Raw genomic sequence first — 14,566 nt, 5'->3', positions numbered from 1 at the left:
TGACATGAAAAACAAAAAATATTTGACCATTCCATGGCCAATATAGTCATTACATAGTTGAGTACTGCGTGGGTATTCTTAGTATCCCAAGATAAATAAAAATGATATGAAATCTTGTTCTAGTTATTGGTGAATGCGCAGATGATTGTTTTTATACTGTTAATATCTGAAGAATCATTAATTATTTTCAGTTGCATAAATTACTGAGTAACAAAAGGAAAATCATAACCATGAGATGCATTTTAGTAGGCCCAAAGGGGGGGGGGAGTTATTTGCAAAAGTTCTTGTACAGCTTTCATAAATTTAATCGTTAATTACGAATGGGATAAAGGTGAAGAATTTCTGTACGGCTGTTAATAACCTTGATCTTATGTTCACTGTCTCATGAACTCACGAATGTATATCGTGAGACAAAATAAATGACTCTTATTTTGAAAAAGCTCGTTGCATATAGAGGTCCTTTGCCATTTTTATGGACGATTAGGAAAGATCCCAGCGTAATTAACATTTAAATTTATAAAAACCATACAAAAACGATTGGCAAAATACCCCTAACAAATTTAATTCTTGATTTCACTTCATATGTGGTGTAACTGGCCTATACTTGATGAAAATCTGTAACGTATTCAAGTAATATTTTATTGTGAGATTTTTGAAGTTAACAAAGTCGTAACATGTCTTTCGCTATACAATTTCTTCCTTAGGCGTGTTGTGACTGACTGCGTGACTGAATTCTATCTAATTAATGATGTACATGATATAACTTCTTCCTACTCAGTAACTAATAATTTTACCAGAGTTCAAGTATAAATTAGTTAAAAATTCAGGCATTATTAAAGAAACTAGTACTATTGAGAACTCACAAGTTGTGGGTAATGTCTATAGAAAATTTGTTTTTGGTATTTGTTATTGATTGATTTTGATGTATTGAATTCAATTTGTCATACGATCAAAATAAACAGCACCAAACGTCAAAAATTTCCTTCAGAGTATATTTATTCTGAATCAATCAAAATAGGTTCGAACAAAGAAGTTATTAAAAGTCTAGAAAGAATGAATCCCACCTGCGGAGAACCGTCGGCCGTTGTAACATAAAAGACCTAATAAATCATTTTCTTTACACCTACCGAGGGCCTACTTAGATGTTATTATGTTAACAACGCAACACAAAATGCAGTTTCCATTGAATTATTCTATTTTAATTCAGAAAAGTTAAAAATTTCAGAAAAAGTTATTAATGAATGTCACGCACCGTCCGACATGTTGAAAACGATCTAGATAATAACACCGTATCTAATTCGACAGTGCTTCTGGCGAATGCATACACCTCGTTTTCAGTAGTTATATATAAAAAGTCAGCTCCCTCCCATGTTTTTGACAGCTCTTTCCGGTGTACCATTGCATTCATACCAAATGAGCAGAGGGAACGAGAATGAGAAGGTTAACAATGAACTGATTAAAAATACTGCCACCATATATACCTACCACCTAATTGAATTTTAGTTGGGAAGCAAATTGAGGTGGAACTTTAAGCTTGATGACCTTTGGAAGTTGATATCTGTCTTGGAATTCGATATACCTACATTTCTGTTTAATTTAATTCAAGACTGTTTTGTGCATGAATCGATTCTCATTAGAATAACCCGCAGGATCATCTTGGGAAACTGTTCATGTTAGACAGACTGAATTTTTGTTATGTTGTAGTCATTGCATCGTATTACCAAAATATACCAAACTTGTTTTATTCTGGAGAAATGAAATGACCATTTTTTTGAACAACCAAGTTGGCGTCTTCAGAAAGTTAAGAAAACTGAAGACGCTGACACTAACCTGTTGGGTGAAACGCGCGAGAAATTGCAATTCTGTTGTTTGGGAAAAGTGATTGTTTTGAAACTATCCAGATTATTGTTTTTGAAATTTGTACAAAAATTTTGTTGTTGTTGGGTTGGCGTGAATGGTTTGTTTCACCCTCAGAGTAATAATAAGACAGAGTTGTCATGCCTATACTAATACAATACATGTATTTGAAATGGGTATCGGACTATCCTTTTCTGTACTTGGCGAGGACAGGGTGGCGGGTAATGATAAGTTATGGAGAGTTTGTTTACATTTGAAGTAAGTTGTACATAAAACAGTGGCGGTTGGTTTAGTTGATAATCGGAGGGATATTATAAATCTATAAAACAAATCATTCCAGGTGAAAATGTATTCTGTTCAAATAGTTCCTACAGAAAATCTGATTTATTATTAATGATTATGGAAGTGAGGCCAGTTTTTCTACCACCTACTAGATTTTTATTCATGTATGGCTTTATAATAAAGCGAGTGGTTTACTGATTTTAAATAAATTATTTCAAATGAACTAATTCATAACAATGATAAATGTTAATTTCAAAAGTAATGAACAAGCGGTACGGTTTGTGGGGTCCGATATAAAGAATTTTCGATTAGAAATCATGAATATTTATAATTACGATTGAGGTTTGCTATTATTATGTGATTTCATTCAAAATTGGTATCCAGGGGTCATGTGGACCGACATTATGTTTGTTTTCATTAATTCCTGCTGACGGATTCTATAATTACGAAAAATCATTAATTTAAATGAAAAAACCTGTATTCAAAAATGAAAAATATGTTTTTCATATGTGTGCCATGGGTCATATTCATTCTATGCTCAACGGATTAAAAAGCTTTCTGCTCAATGTTCAGTTTGTATACTAAATAGTTATTCTTGTACAACCGGTGTTGAATCTGTTATTGCTCACATAACAACTAAAACAAACAAAATGATCATTAAAAACATCAAAAATATCCCCTTTCATAATGTCGGTCCACAAAGACCCCTAGATACCAATTTTGAATGAAATTACATAATAATATCAAACCTCAAGCGTAATTATAAATATCCATGATTTCTAATCGAAAATTCTTTATATCGGACCTCAGAAACCTTATCGCTTGGTTATCAAATCTGAGAATGAATCACAAATTTCTCCATCTGATTTTATGAAGCAAAGTTCATTACTTTTGAAATTATCATTTATCATTGTTATGAATTATATCATTTGAAAAAATTTAATTTCAACCCAATAAACCACGCGTTTTATTATATATTACGCACATTGGATTCGAATCGCTGGAGATTAAATCCATAAATAATGATAATAATAAATTGGCGTTATTCATCATAATATACAATAGAATACATAGCATTGACAGTAAGATACTATTTCAATAAATGATGAATTGGCGGAGGTTCAGCCTGAGCTGTTTTTCAACCTTACAGTGAGAAAGGGAGTGTCTACAAGTATAATCGTAATACAGAAATCTATAAGGGCAATCGAACAGATGTGTGTGTTATCAAGATTGTCAGTCCGAATTTCCTTTGAATTTGTTTTCCAATCTTCTCTTGAAATTCTGTAGACTGAACGATTTATATTCATTCGGCAATTGGTTATAGAGCCTGGCGGCTTGTAAGAAAACCTGCGAGTATAAATGGAACTGGGATGCTTTGGAATTACTAAAATATTTTTATGTCGCGTCCGAGAGTTGGGTATGCTTGAAAACAACTTCAATATCTCACAAAGATAAGTTGTTTTTCGTGTCAGTAGGGTTTTGTGGGTAACTGTGAGTAGTCCGTCCCGTATTTCTGATATATACGGCGCTTGGTGGAATCAAATGTGATGAGTGACTTGAACACCTTCCGTGAAAGTATATATAGTATAGAGACAAATCTCCAACTTTTCTTCGATGTTCTAGACTATCAAGGTTGCAAGTGACGTTCGCGTCTCCAATCAGGCAGATGGCTCTTTTCTTGATGTAATCCAGAAAAGAGCCAGAACCCAGAATACAAGATATGCCTATATAAAGCATCGAAAGTTGCTGAGGTGAGTACAGTTTTCTGGTTCGGAATAGTGTTCCAAGCTTTTGAAAAGCAGCCTTTGCTATTTCAGCAACATGATTGTGCCAAGACATATTGGTGTCTATTTCAATTCCCCGTAAACTTATCGAAGCAGAAAGCGGATTCGTCTGTCCTGACATTTTTATATCCGGTTCGGCGACATTTATCTTTTTGGAGAAAACCGATGCCTGGGGTTTCGTGGCATTGAATTGAACCTGGTTACCTTAATTTATCGAAATACTTTGCACATTTGGATATAATCGAAAATTTCTACGGAAATGTACACATTCAAAATTGAATTAAGAGAATGATGATGAATTACAAGATGTATCTGTGTTTCAAACAGATGCTGTAGAATGCTTTCTAGACACCATTTCACTTACCGTTTTGATGTCGACAAGAGATGATAATAACAGATTAAAAAAGTTATTATTTTCAGTATATTTGATCTGATGTGTTGCTACCATCAAAAAGCTGCTCAAATCAGTGAAGTGTCTGGTTGATTAAATATAACAATAACAGTCAAAACTCTGTTGATATATGGCTTTATTTTATTTCTTGTATATGTATATTGATATGCTCAAAATCAACATCAATAGCATATAGCTATTCGTTGTCTGTATATGGAAGATATTTTAGATAAACCATTATTGGGGGTCTTTTTTGACGTAATAGAACCAAAAACAAGGATTTTTATTCATTTATTTATTCTCTCTAATCTCAAAAACGACTCAACCGATTTGGCCGTGGTTTTCACTAATTTATTGTGGTAATCTTTATTTAACATTCAATGTCTGGTCCATAAATAAAAAAGTAGTGCCACTTTAAAGAAACACATCAAACAATTGTTGGAAAAAAATAACTCAGTTGATTTGGCTGAAACTTTGGTTAACTTTAATTTTATCGTTGAACAATTTTCTCATAAATATAATGTGATACAGGCAAATACATGAAAACCTTTTTAACTGTTCAAAAATCTGCGAAAATTCAAAAATTGTATTCATCGCAAACAAAGTTGCGGACAAAAGCTTGTTCTTAATAAAAGGACGAAGGTGATTTCACAGGGTTGTTTGAGTATACAGTGCGAATCTCTAACTGGAAATAAAGTCGATGCCGATAATATTATTTTGAGTTGCGCTATTTTCTATAAAACGAATATTGATACAGTAGGCATGTCCCAAATTTTTATTATTTCAAATCGGATTCTCCAGGTCGTTCATGAGATAAATGATAAAATTTTGCTTCAAGAAGGAAACATATATTATTCACATTGATTATGTTTCTTTAATACATGCTCAAGTGTTGACAACACCCTGAATGGTAGAGAAACTCGTTTTGACCATTTAAACTCAACATTGACCGGCTTCGTCTATCAATTTTATACTGTGCTCTTGAAGTAACTCAATGAAAAGTCCATGGTGGTGAGGTTTGGGGATGCCAATGGCCATTTTATGGGCCTTTTCCTGTAGATCAATCTGACTGGAAATATCACATCAAGAAAATTATGAACGGAAATGAGAAGTGCACCATTTTGTTGAAACCAGTTGTTTCTATCCGGGATATCAACTTGGCCATCAGAAAACAAATTTGGAACTAGGTCTTTTTACAAAAATGAGTAATATCTCGCTCCATTCAAATTGTCTTCAAAGAAGATTGGTCATATAACTCGATCACAAAAGATGAAATTTTGGAGCCATTGGGTGTGCCTCCCTCTAGTGTCGTTTGCGAAATATTAAATAACTTAATAACTAAAACTGAAACCACTAGCGTAAAATGAATCTAATACAGAGACTCTTTCCACATAGGACTGTCTCAAGGTGAGCGTTTCGCTAAGCAAGTTAGCATCATTTTCTAATTACGCTAATTTGGTCAGGAAAACGCTCCAGATATCACTCCCATTGCCTTTTTATGGGGTTACTTGAAAAGCACAATGTATAAGACGAAGTCTGATAATGTATAAGTGAGACCTAGCTGTAGGCTAATTTCGCCAGAAGTTATTCAAAATGTTGAAAACGAGTTACAATATCTTTTTGAAAATTGTCATTACTTTGAGCATGAAATGTAATTAATGAGAATGAAATGAATATTTCAATTGATAGTTGAATATATAATTTATGTTGAGTTTTTTGTTTTGGTTATGAAATAATAAAGGCGATATTATTAATATTATTATTATTAATTACTGGCTACGATGTGAGCGAGCGATCAAGAAAAACAAGTCACTTACTGAAATAATTGGGATAGTTGAGTTTAGCCTTTTCCTGAAGTATATCTGGACGCCTTTCATAAGTTATATTATATTTAAATTGAAAGGTTAATATGTTTTTCCCAAAAATTATATTATTATATCCTATAAATAATGATAAGCTCATTGATGACTAATGCATACAAAAATAGAAGTTAATTGTCACTGGATTTTCTGAATTGCACGAAGATTAATATCATAAAGAGAAAAGAGAACCGCACACCGATTTTCATATATAAAAAGTTTCGGTGGAAATCACTGAATCTTTGACATTACAGTCCATAGTGTTCTTATGAAAATTCACTCAGAAAATCTGAAAATTCTTTCCAATTTTCAGTTTGATGAGGTATAAAAAATATGACAAAAAGTTTTCATAATTGAACTTTCTGGTTTCAAAATTGAGTATATAGATATATTGTCGAACTTGTTCTGATAAAACTGTTGTTTATCGATTCTTTCATTCACATTTTTCATTGTGCATGTAGTACAGAAAGCGACAATTACAATTTTTGGGATTAACCTTCCCACTTCAATAGTTTTATAAATAGAGGCTATTTTTTTCATACAGAATGTATTCCGCTGATTTTTTGATTACAACCAGCGAATAGGTGTTTCAGTCTTTTGTTTATCTTTCTAGAAAGAAAATATGAAAAATATATATTTTAGAATATTTTTTCAATTGATGTATCCATATTTTGTATGTATACTTATTGTCCTCCAAAAGTTACTTGAATAATGAGTTTTTTATGCGTTGGTTTTCCGGTACATTTTTTGTTTCAATATTTTTGATCTTCACCATATTACATGAGCAATTCTGTTGAGAGAGTGTTCTGGGTGGAATAATACATATATTTCAAGTTTCCCAGAAACTGGATTGTTGTCATTTGATCATTATTTTCAGTAGTCATTTATAATTTATTCATGCACATGATTTTGCAATTTTCGACAAACTTTCTTACACCTTTGCTAACAGCAAAAATTATGAACATTCAAAAGTGTGCTTCACATACTATTGAATATCAAACTGTCAGAAAGTAATTTTCAGAGCTAACCGAGTTTCATTAAACAAATTGCTGTCAACGCTCGATTTTTGAAAAAGACTTAGACGTGACTCACAAATGATTCAAACAAATACAGAAAGCAATTGTATAGCGAAATCCGTGTTACAGTTTTGTAAACAGTTCAGTGAAAATCTCACAATAATTTGTTACTCGAATACGTTATGGATTTTTAATTCAGATGATGTAGTGCTGCAGGTTTTTCCAGGTTTTCCTGCAGCTGAAAAAGCAAATGCGCCACTGGAATCAATGAAGTCGCCCCGGAGCGCCAATTAATTTTTATTGTTGTTTTTATTTTTATCGTTGTTTTGGTATAAGAAACATATATTTTCTTATAGAAATGTAAAAAATGTGATTAAAATTTAATTCTTTGATTTGCATTCGCCCTCCTCCTACGAATGACAACCCTCAAAAGTCGAAACATGTGCAAGCTCAGAGAAAACGAGGCTTTTTCTTGTAGTATACAGTTCCTTTCACGGGTTGTATTGTCCAACGCAGTGGAAATCAACCGAGTGGAATCGATGAGTGGATTGAGCTAGTCGCGTCAATCTACCGGTCACCGTTCCTCCAACAACAAATAGCGGAAGACTCAGTCTTCTCTACGCTGAGTGTAACCAAAAAAATTTTAAAAAATCTGACCCTGTATTTATAAAACAGTTGATGTTATAAGGGTAAAATCGATACAGGTTTGATTGACGTTTTCTATACATACATAAAACAATAAATATGAATGAAAAAATCGATAAACAAAAATTGTATATGAACATGCCAAAAAATTTAACTTTGACACTTAGCATTTTCATTATTTCTGAAACCAGAGAGTTTTATCATGAAAACTTTTCATTGTATGTTGTACCTTGTCACGCAAATAACTGAATCGAAACCGATGTATAATTGAACAGGAGCATTCAGAGATTTGTACGAAATAAGTTTTCATTATAACTCGATGGATTACAAAATATTAAAAAGTCAGCGATTTTCCCCGAACCTTATTTTACGTGAAAATTGGTGCGGTGTCCTTTCTTACCGTCTCCATCACAGTCAGCCCCACTTCCTCTAAGTAGTCTAGATATTGCAGAAATACTAGGGGCCGTACTCCTATCGCATATACCTTCTTTCACTAGCCTTTCTTTAATTTCCCAGCTGAAAATCGATGGATTCTCTCTTTTATACTGTTCTATCCTATTTTCTACATCAGGTGTGGCAACGCGTGGTTTCGAACCTCCTATAACACCAGGTCGTATCGATCCCGTTTCCTGAAAACAATCAATTGTTGTAGTAGCTATAGATTCAGTAATCTCTACAAAGAACTGTCTTATATTTAAAATATTCTTTAGAGTGATGAAATCGACCAAGGTTTTCACCTAAGAATTATAGGTATCTCAAAAATCACTCATCCATTTGACATATTTTATACAAAAAGAAAAATGATTTCATATTTCTGAACGTTTTGTTGATTATAATTCATGTATCGCTTTAACAAACTGAAAATAACGAAACAACAGTTTCATAATGTTGATTTTTTATAAGCAAATGATAGATATCATCGATATGTATCAAGGAATAGATTAATTTCAAGTGGTTTTAATCAACAAGTATACTCTTACACGATCTTAAATGAACCATAGTTGTAACTATGCCAATGATTTTGAGGACAAGTTTTACCAATATTTTCATTGGAAAACCTGAATCTGAAGGTGAAAATTACTCTTTTTGTTTGTATCTGGACGATCTACTTTATTTTTGATTCTTCATTTTTATTCAGAATATTTGTCTATCAAATGTTTTTTCTTTCTAAATATGACTACAAAAGTCGTAACAATTCTCTAACCTTGACATATTGGTCAAAATAATTTCAAGTGGCGTAATACGAAAATTAAAAAGCGATTATTCGTAATAAGATGGTGAGTACATTTATGGATTATATGTTTATAATACAGAAATATAGATCAGTGTTTCTCGAAAGATAGTGTTGTTGTTCTGGTGTATGGAAAAAATAATTTCATCAGATCTTTTTACGTCTAAGGTTACGATGTTCCTAATAAGATGGACAGACTATCCCAATTCGAGAATGTGCATGAGGATCTCGTAAAGTGTAAGAAATAAAGAGTTGACTGAATTGTGGTGAAGTCGCTCCTAGGGCATTCTTGAATTTTATCTAGGAATTGACTCCAGTTTTTTTGGTTTGGTGGTTTGGTGGTATATGAAAACTTTAAATTTCAAAATTTTACTTTTGGTCTCAGTTTCCTTATTTATTAACGTATTGGAAATCTATTTATAAGAAAATGTCAATGAGTTATCACAATACATTTATAGAAAATCTGTATCTCTGTAGTAAATTTTTTATCATTAAGTTCAATTTAATTTCGAGAAATTCAACTCTCCTTGATATTCCTGTCAACTTTGACAATTTGATGACAAACATATAAATATATTGATCAGGACCCTGATGGTCGATGACACGTCTCTTTATGTTCCATTATGGATTCTCCAAGAAAACATCTTCAGCATTCACTCCATTATTTGGATAAATAAAGCACACAAAATTTGTTGGTATCCCAATCCCCTATTATCAGCGAGGTTATTTTTCAAAGACAAAACGCAAGCACTACTTCCTGGCGAAAGTGGCGATTTACATTGGATTTGAATCGCTGGAGATTAAGTCCATTCGGAAAAATGTTTTCAGGAAGTTTATTCCACATAAATGCAGTCCTCCAAATGAAAGAGTTCTTAAACAGTAAAGTTCGAGGTGTACTGAGTTGAACCTCGAAACGATGAGCAGCCACAGCTCGTCAGGTATTTCTGAATGTACCGCTTTTGGTGGAATCAAACGTGCCAAGTCACTTGAATACTTCCCATGAAAGTATCTATAGAAGAGAGACAAATCTCCAACGTTTCTTCGATGTTCCAGACTATCAAGGTTGCAAGTGTTTCCAATCAGGCGGATGGTTCAGCAGCTTCAGCTTTATTCAGAGGTTTATCCAGGTTATCTATATAACTTCCCGAAGTTGAAGAAAAACTTTTATATTATGTGTTTGAAGAACATGAGCTGATATTGACTTCATAAGGTAAATTAATAATCACCAGATACCAGCAAATTGGATGTTCAATTTTTTTCCCTAGTATCTCGGAAATTAAGAACGGCATATCGAATTTTTTATTACAGGTTTCTAGAATTTGCAACTTCTCCTCCCAAAAACTTCATATTAGGTTTTAATGAGCTCAGTTTTCCAAACAAGGATTCGCATTTTTATGGTAGATTCACTCCTACAAAATATTATAGCACACTGTTCTATGGATGTGAGAACCAAAATGGAAGTGGGAGATAAAAGGAAGAAAGAAACGTATTGCTTATATATAGGTGATAATCGATAATAAAATACAATTCATCTAATGATCATAAAATCAAAAATAAAAAAAAATACAGGTATATATTCAAACTTTCAAATTTTAGGGTGGTCCTATTTGAACGACATCCTGTTATCCTGAATAGATAGATTTTCAATATCTGCATGAAGATTGAGACAAAAATAGAATTTAAAAATTTTCGGCAGAGTTGCCTTTAAAATAGACAAATCTGCCACAATACTGTCTTTATTTTTTGTCGTTTACGAAATCCCTTCAAGAAGTATTTGAATAGCCATGTTCAAAAAACCGAAAAACAAAAAATATCACTAGTTTACAGCCAATTTACGACTGTAATGCCAAATACAGTTTTTAGTTAATTTTTGGTCCCTAAATGCGAAAATGATAGTAAAAATTTCCTTACAAGTAAGATTACAAAAATTTAATGAACACGACATTCCAAATTTGCTTTTCCCCTAAATTGAGGAAATTGTTTAAAATCTGGCAACACAGCATCTAAAACAAGTTTAAAAGCCGTTCTGCTCCATAATGGAAACAAAAGACCCTCTACTCCTCTTGCACATGCAGTTGCCATGAAGCACACTAAATGCAATAAGTTATAATACGTATAAGGCAAATATCTGGTGACCATCATAGACTATTACTAGGTCTTAAGGGCGAATTTACGAAGTTTTGCTGTTTTCTTTGCCTTTGGAACAGTAGGGCAACACAGACCCATTATCAAGTAAAAGAATGGCCTCCGAGAGATAAATATATTCCAGGTCAAGGTAACATGAAGAATATACCTCATGTTAATCCCAAAAACGTTTTGTTACCTCCATTATACATTGAACTGGGGTTAATGAAAAATTTTGTAAAAGCATTAGATAAAAAGATGATGCGATTAAATATCTTAAACACGTTTTTCTAAAATTAATTGATGCAAAGCTCAAGGAAGGTATACTTGTTAGACCACAAATTAGAAAAGTACTAAGTGATCAACAGTTTGATTAAAAATTTGGAAATGTTGAATTAGTTGCGTGGAGTTCTTTCAAAAGAATTGTTTCGGAGTTTTTAGGGAACAAGAAAGTAGAAAATTATGAAACAGTTGTAGAAGAACTACTTGAAAACTAATGCAGAATCGGATGTCGCATGTCTCTCAAAATCCATTTCTTGCACTCCCATTTGAATTTTTTCCCAGAAAATTTGGGTGCTGTCAGTGACGAACAAGGGGAAAGTTTCCACCAAGACATACTGAATGAAGCAACGTTATCAAGGCAGATGGGATGTAGCAATGATGGGGGATTATTGTTGGTTCCTTATGAGGGAAAACGATAAAACATGTAAACGAAAGTTAACATTTGCAAAAAGGTTATGCACAAAAGACTTCATTTGAAAGTTTTTTCATGTGTATTGTAAATAAAGTCTGTTATTCTCAAAATATATTGTTTTTTTTGTTTTGATTTTATATTTTCCTATAATATGTAAAAATTTTTGTATAAAATAAAAATAATCAAAACTCAAAATCTTTACGTGATGGAAAATTTTTGATGTTGAAGACGCAGTCAGGATGCTTTAAACTCTCATATATAGCCATTATAATATTAGTTGCAATTAATTTTCTGAAGATAACTTCAATAGAGAATGGAGTAATTTTTATTTATATATATACAAATGCGTTTAATCAATTTAAGAAATACTTTATTGTGAAATTTTCACTAAACATTTTCACAAAAACGCAACACTTGTTTCGCGATTCAATAGCTTCTTCAGGCGTGACTATACTGTATCTATACTTGTGTAGCAAAACACGTGTTGCGTTTTTGTAAAACTGTTTGGTGAAATTCTCACAATAAAGTGTTTCTTGAATACGTTGTGAATTTTCATCAAGTATCAGCCGATTCCATCACATAGCGTCTAATCAAATTCATTGAAAAGGCATTTGAAAGTCGTAAAGTTGAATGGGTTTGTTGTGGAACATAAAATTTGATATTAATTACTCTTTTGACCTTTTTATGAGCGAACAAACACCTGTGCCATATGCAACGGGAAAACAATCATAATTATAATGAACATTTATGTATTTCAAAGCACTCAATGGTGATTTATGGTAGTACCTGTATGATATTGAAATATATTACTTCATTGCCAAAAAATATAAAAAAATGAATTAACAAATCAGATATTGAATTAAACGCTTCTGTCATCTAATAAAAAAATCAGGATTTTGCTTGTGAATACATTTTGTCATATAAGGAATGGTTGTTTCTGAACGAAGTCTGTAAAGTCATCATGGTCACATCCCCTTCCCTGCATGGTATATGACCATGAAAAACGGTGAACCGTTTCTCTTCAACAACTTGACTTGATTTTATGTTTTATATAGGCAGTGTCAGGTGAGCGGAACTCAGTTGAGTTCAGCAAAAGATGCACATCTGTGCTGCAAAGTAAGTAAGCTAACAAAAATTATCACATTACGGCTATCACGGGACGTAAGTCCCGTGATAGGAATAAATGTTTCTGGAAGCAATTCAGATTTAGGACCTGCTGCTCTGATATTTGTTGTCAGCACACGCAGTCTCATTTTTCCATAATAGGAAAAAAAAGAAGAGAAGTCAACTAATTTGACCACGGGCAAGCTGTCATAATATTAAAGTCCATCATAGTAAGGTATTATTCCTCATGCGTCCGAAAAGAAAAGAAAACAGTGACAAAACATCGAGATTTATTATTTGAACTCCCAAAAATTCTGTGTGAAAATTGGTTTCCTGATTGTGTGGTATAAGATTGAACAGACTTGCCTTAAAACGGCTGAAATCTCAGTCGGATGAATGTTCATTGCTTTCACACGTACACACTTCAAAAAAATAATATTTCACTATATAGAGTTGTTGAAATTACGAAGAGGGGTATCATTCACAAAAAATAAACTAGGATTTGTGGTGAAACTTGGGGTTTAGGTCCCAAACAAATCCATTGGATTTATGTGATGATTGTCAGACCAATGATCACTTATGGTGCAATTGCCTGGTGTCCGAAGGCTTTACAGAAAACGGCCCAAGCGGAGCTCTCTGGCTTACAAAGACAGGCCTGTCTGGCTAAGAGTGGTGCCATCAGTACCACGCCGTCAACGGTCATGGAGATCCTTCTAGATTTGATGCAGACTGCAACAGACTGTTGGTTGACACTGGAAGTCACAGCATTCTGGGGATGACCTCTGACTTTATGCATCCAACTGTCAAACTATGAACTGTCTTATAAAGTACTGTTCCCAAGTAGAGAAGACTGGATCCTCCGGGAGAAGGAAATATTATGAGCAGATAGTTGTTAGTTCACAGATAGATCAGAAACACCTTCAGGTTCTGGTGCAGGGGTTTTCATACGCAGACCCGAGATAGAGATATCAATCTGCCCAGGAACCTATGCGATTGTATTTCAAGCGGAAATTTACGCTATTGAATTGTGTGCGGAGAGATTGGCAGAACCCAACCTCATACACAAGTCAATAAAAATATTCTCGGACAATCAAGCGACGTTGGAAGCTCTTGGCTCCTACCGAGCAACGTCCAAATTGGTAGCAAATTGCCAAAAAAGAATCTCCTCGATAGGAAGACTTAACAGATTGTCTCTGGTCTGGATTCCTGGCCATACTGGCATGGAAGGCAATGAGGCTGCTGACTGCTTTGCAAAGGAGGGTGCTGCAAGCAGCTTCATCGGGCCAGAACCTGTCATTGGCATCGCTTTAGGCTTTTCCAAACAAACATTGAACACCTGGATGGCAAGAAGATTTATGGACTTCTGGCAGAATCTTCCAGGATTGGCTCACTCCAAGGCGTTTATTCACCCTTCGAAGCTTGATACCAAACAGTTGTTGGACTACAATAGGGATGAATTATGATGTCTAACATTTGAATCATCATATGCAGAGACTAGGACTGTCGAAAGACAGTGTGTGTCGCCTCTGTTTGGAAAATGATGAAATAGCAGAGCCTGTCCCGCTGGGGACCGAATCAG

General features: G+C 33.7%; 1 protein-coding gene across 3 annotated transcripts in view; it reads right to left on the bottom strand.

Annotated features, from left to right (window-relative positions):
• Window positions 1-14,566, bottom strand: part of Prd (paired) — a 72,011-nt gene that overhangs the window by 19,245 nt on the left and 38,200 nt on the right. For all 3 annotated transcript variants that reach the window (XM_074170661.1, XM_023160794.2, XM_074170660.1), the window contains exon 3: window positions 8,235-8,463. In XM_074170661.1, coding sequence (XP_074026762.1) covers window positions 8,235-8,463 — 229 coding nt within the window. The remainder of the gene's footprint in view (window positions 1-8,234; window positions 8,464-14,566) is intronic.

The sequence above is a fragment of the Leptinotarsa decemlineata genome, unplaced genomic scaffold (genome assembly GCF_025532065.1).
Source record: "Leptinotarsa decemlineata unplaced genomic scaffold, Ldec_3_MD MMD2_P_RNA_scaffold_9, whole genome shotgun sequence".
NCBI lineage: Eukaryota > Metazoa > Arthropoda > Insecta > Coleoptera > Chrysomelidae > Leptinotarsa > Leptinotarsa decemlineata.
The sequence above is the reverse complement of the archived record's forward strand: the minus strand, read 5'-3'. Positions and strand labels throughout refer to the sequence as shown.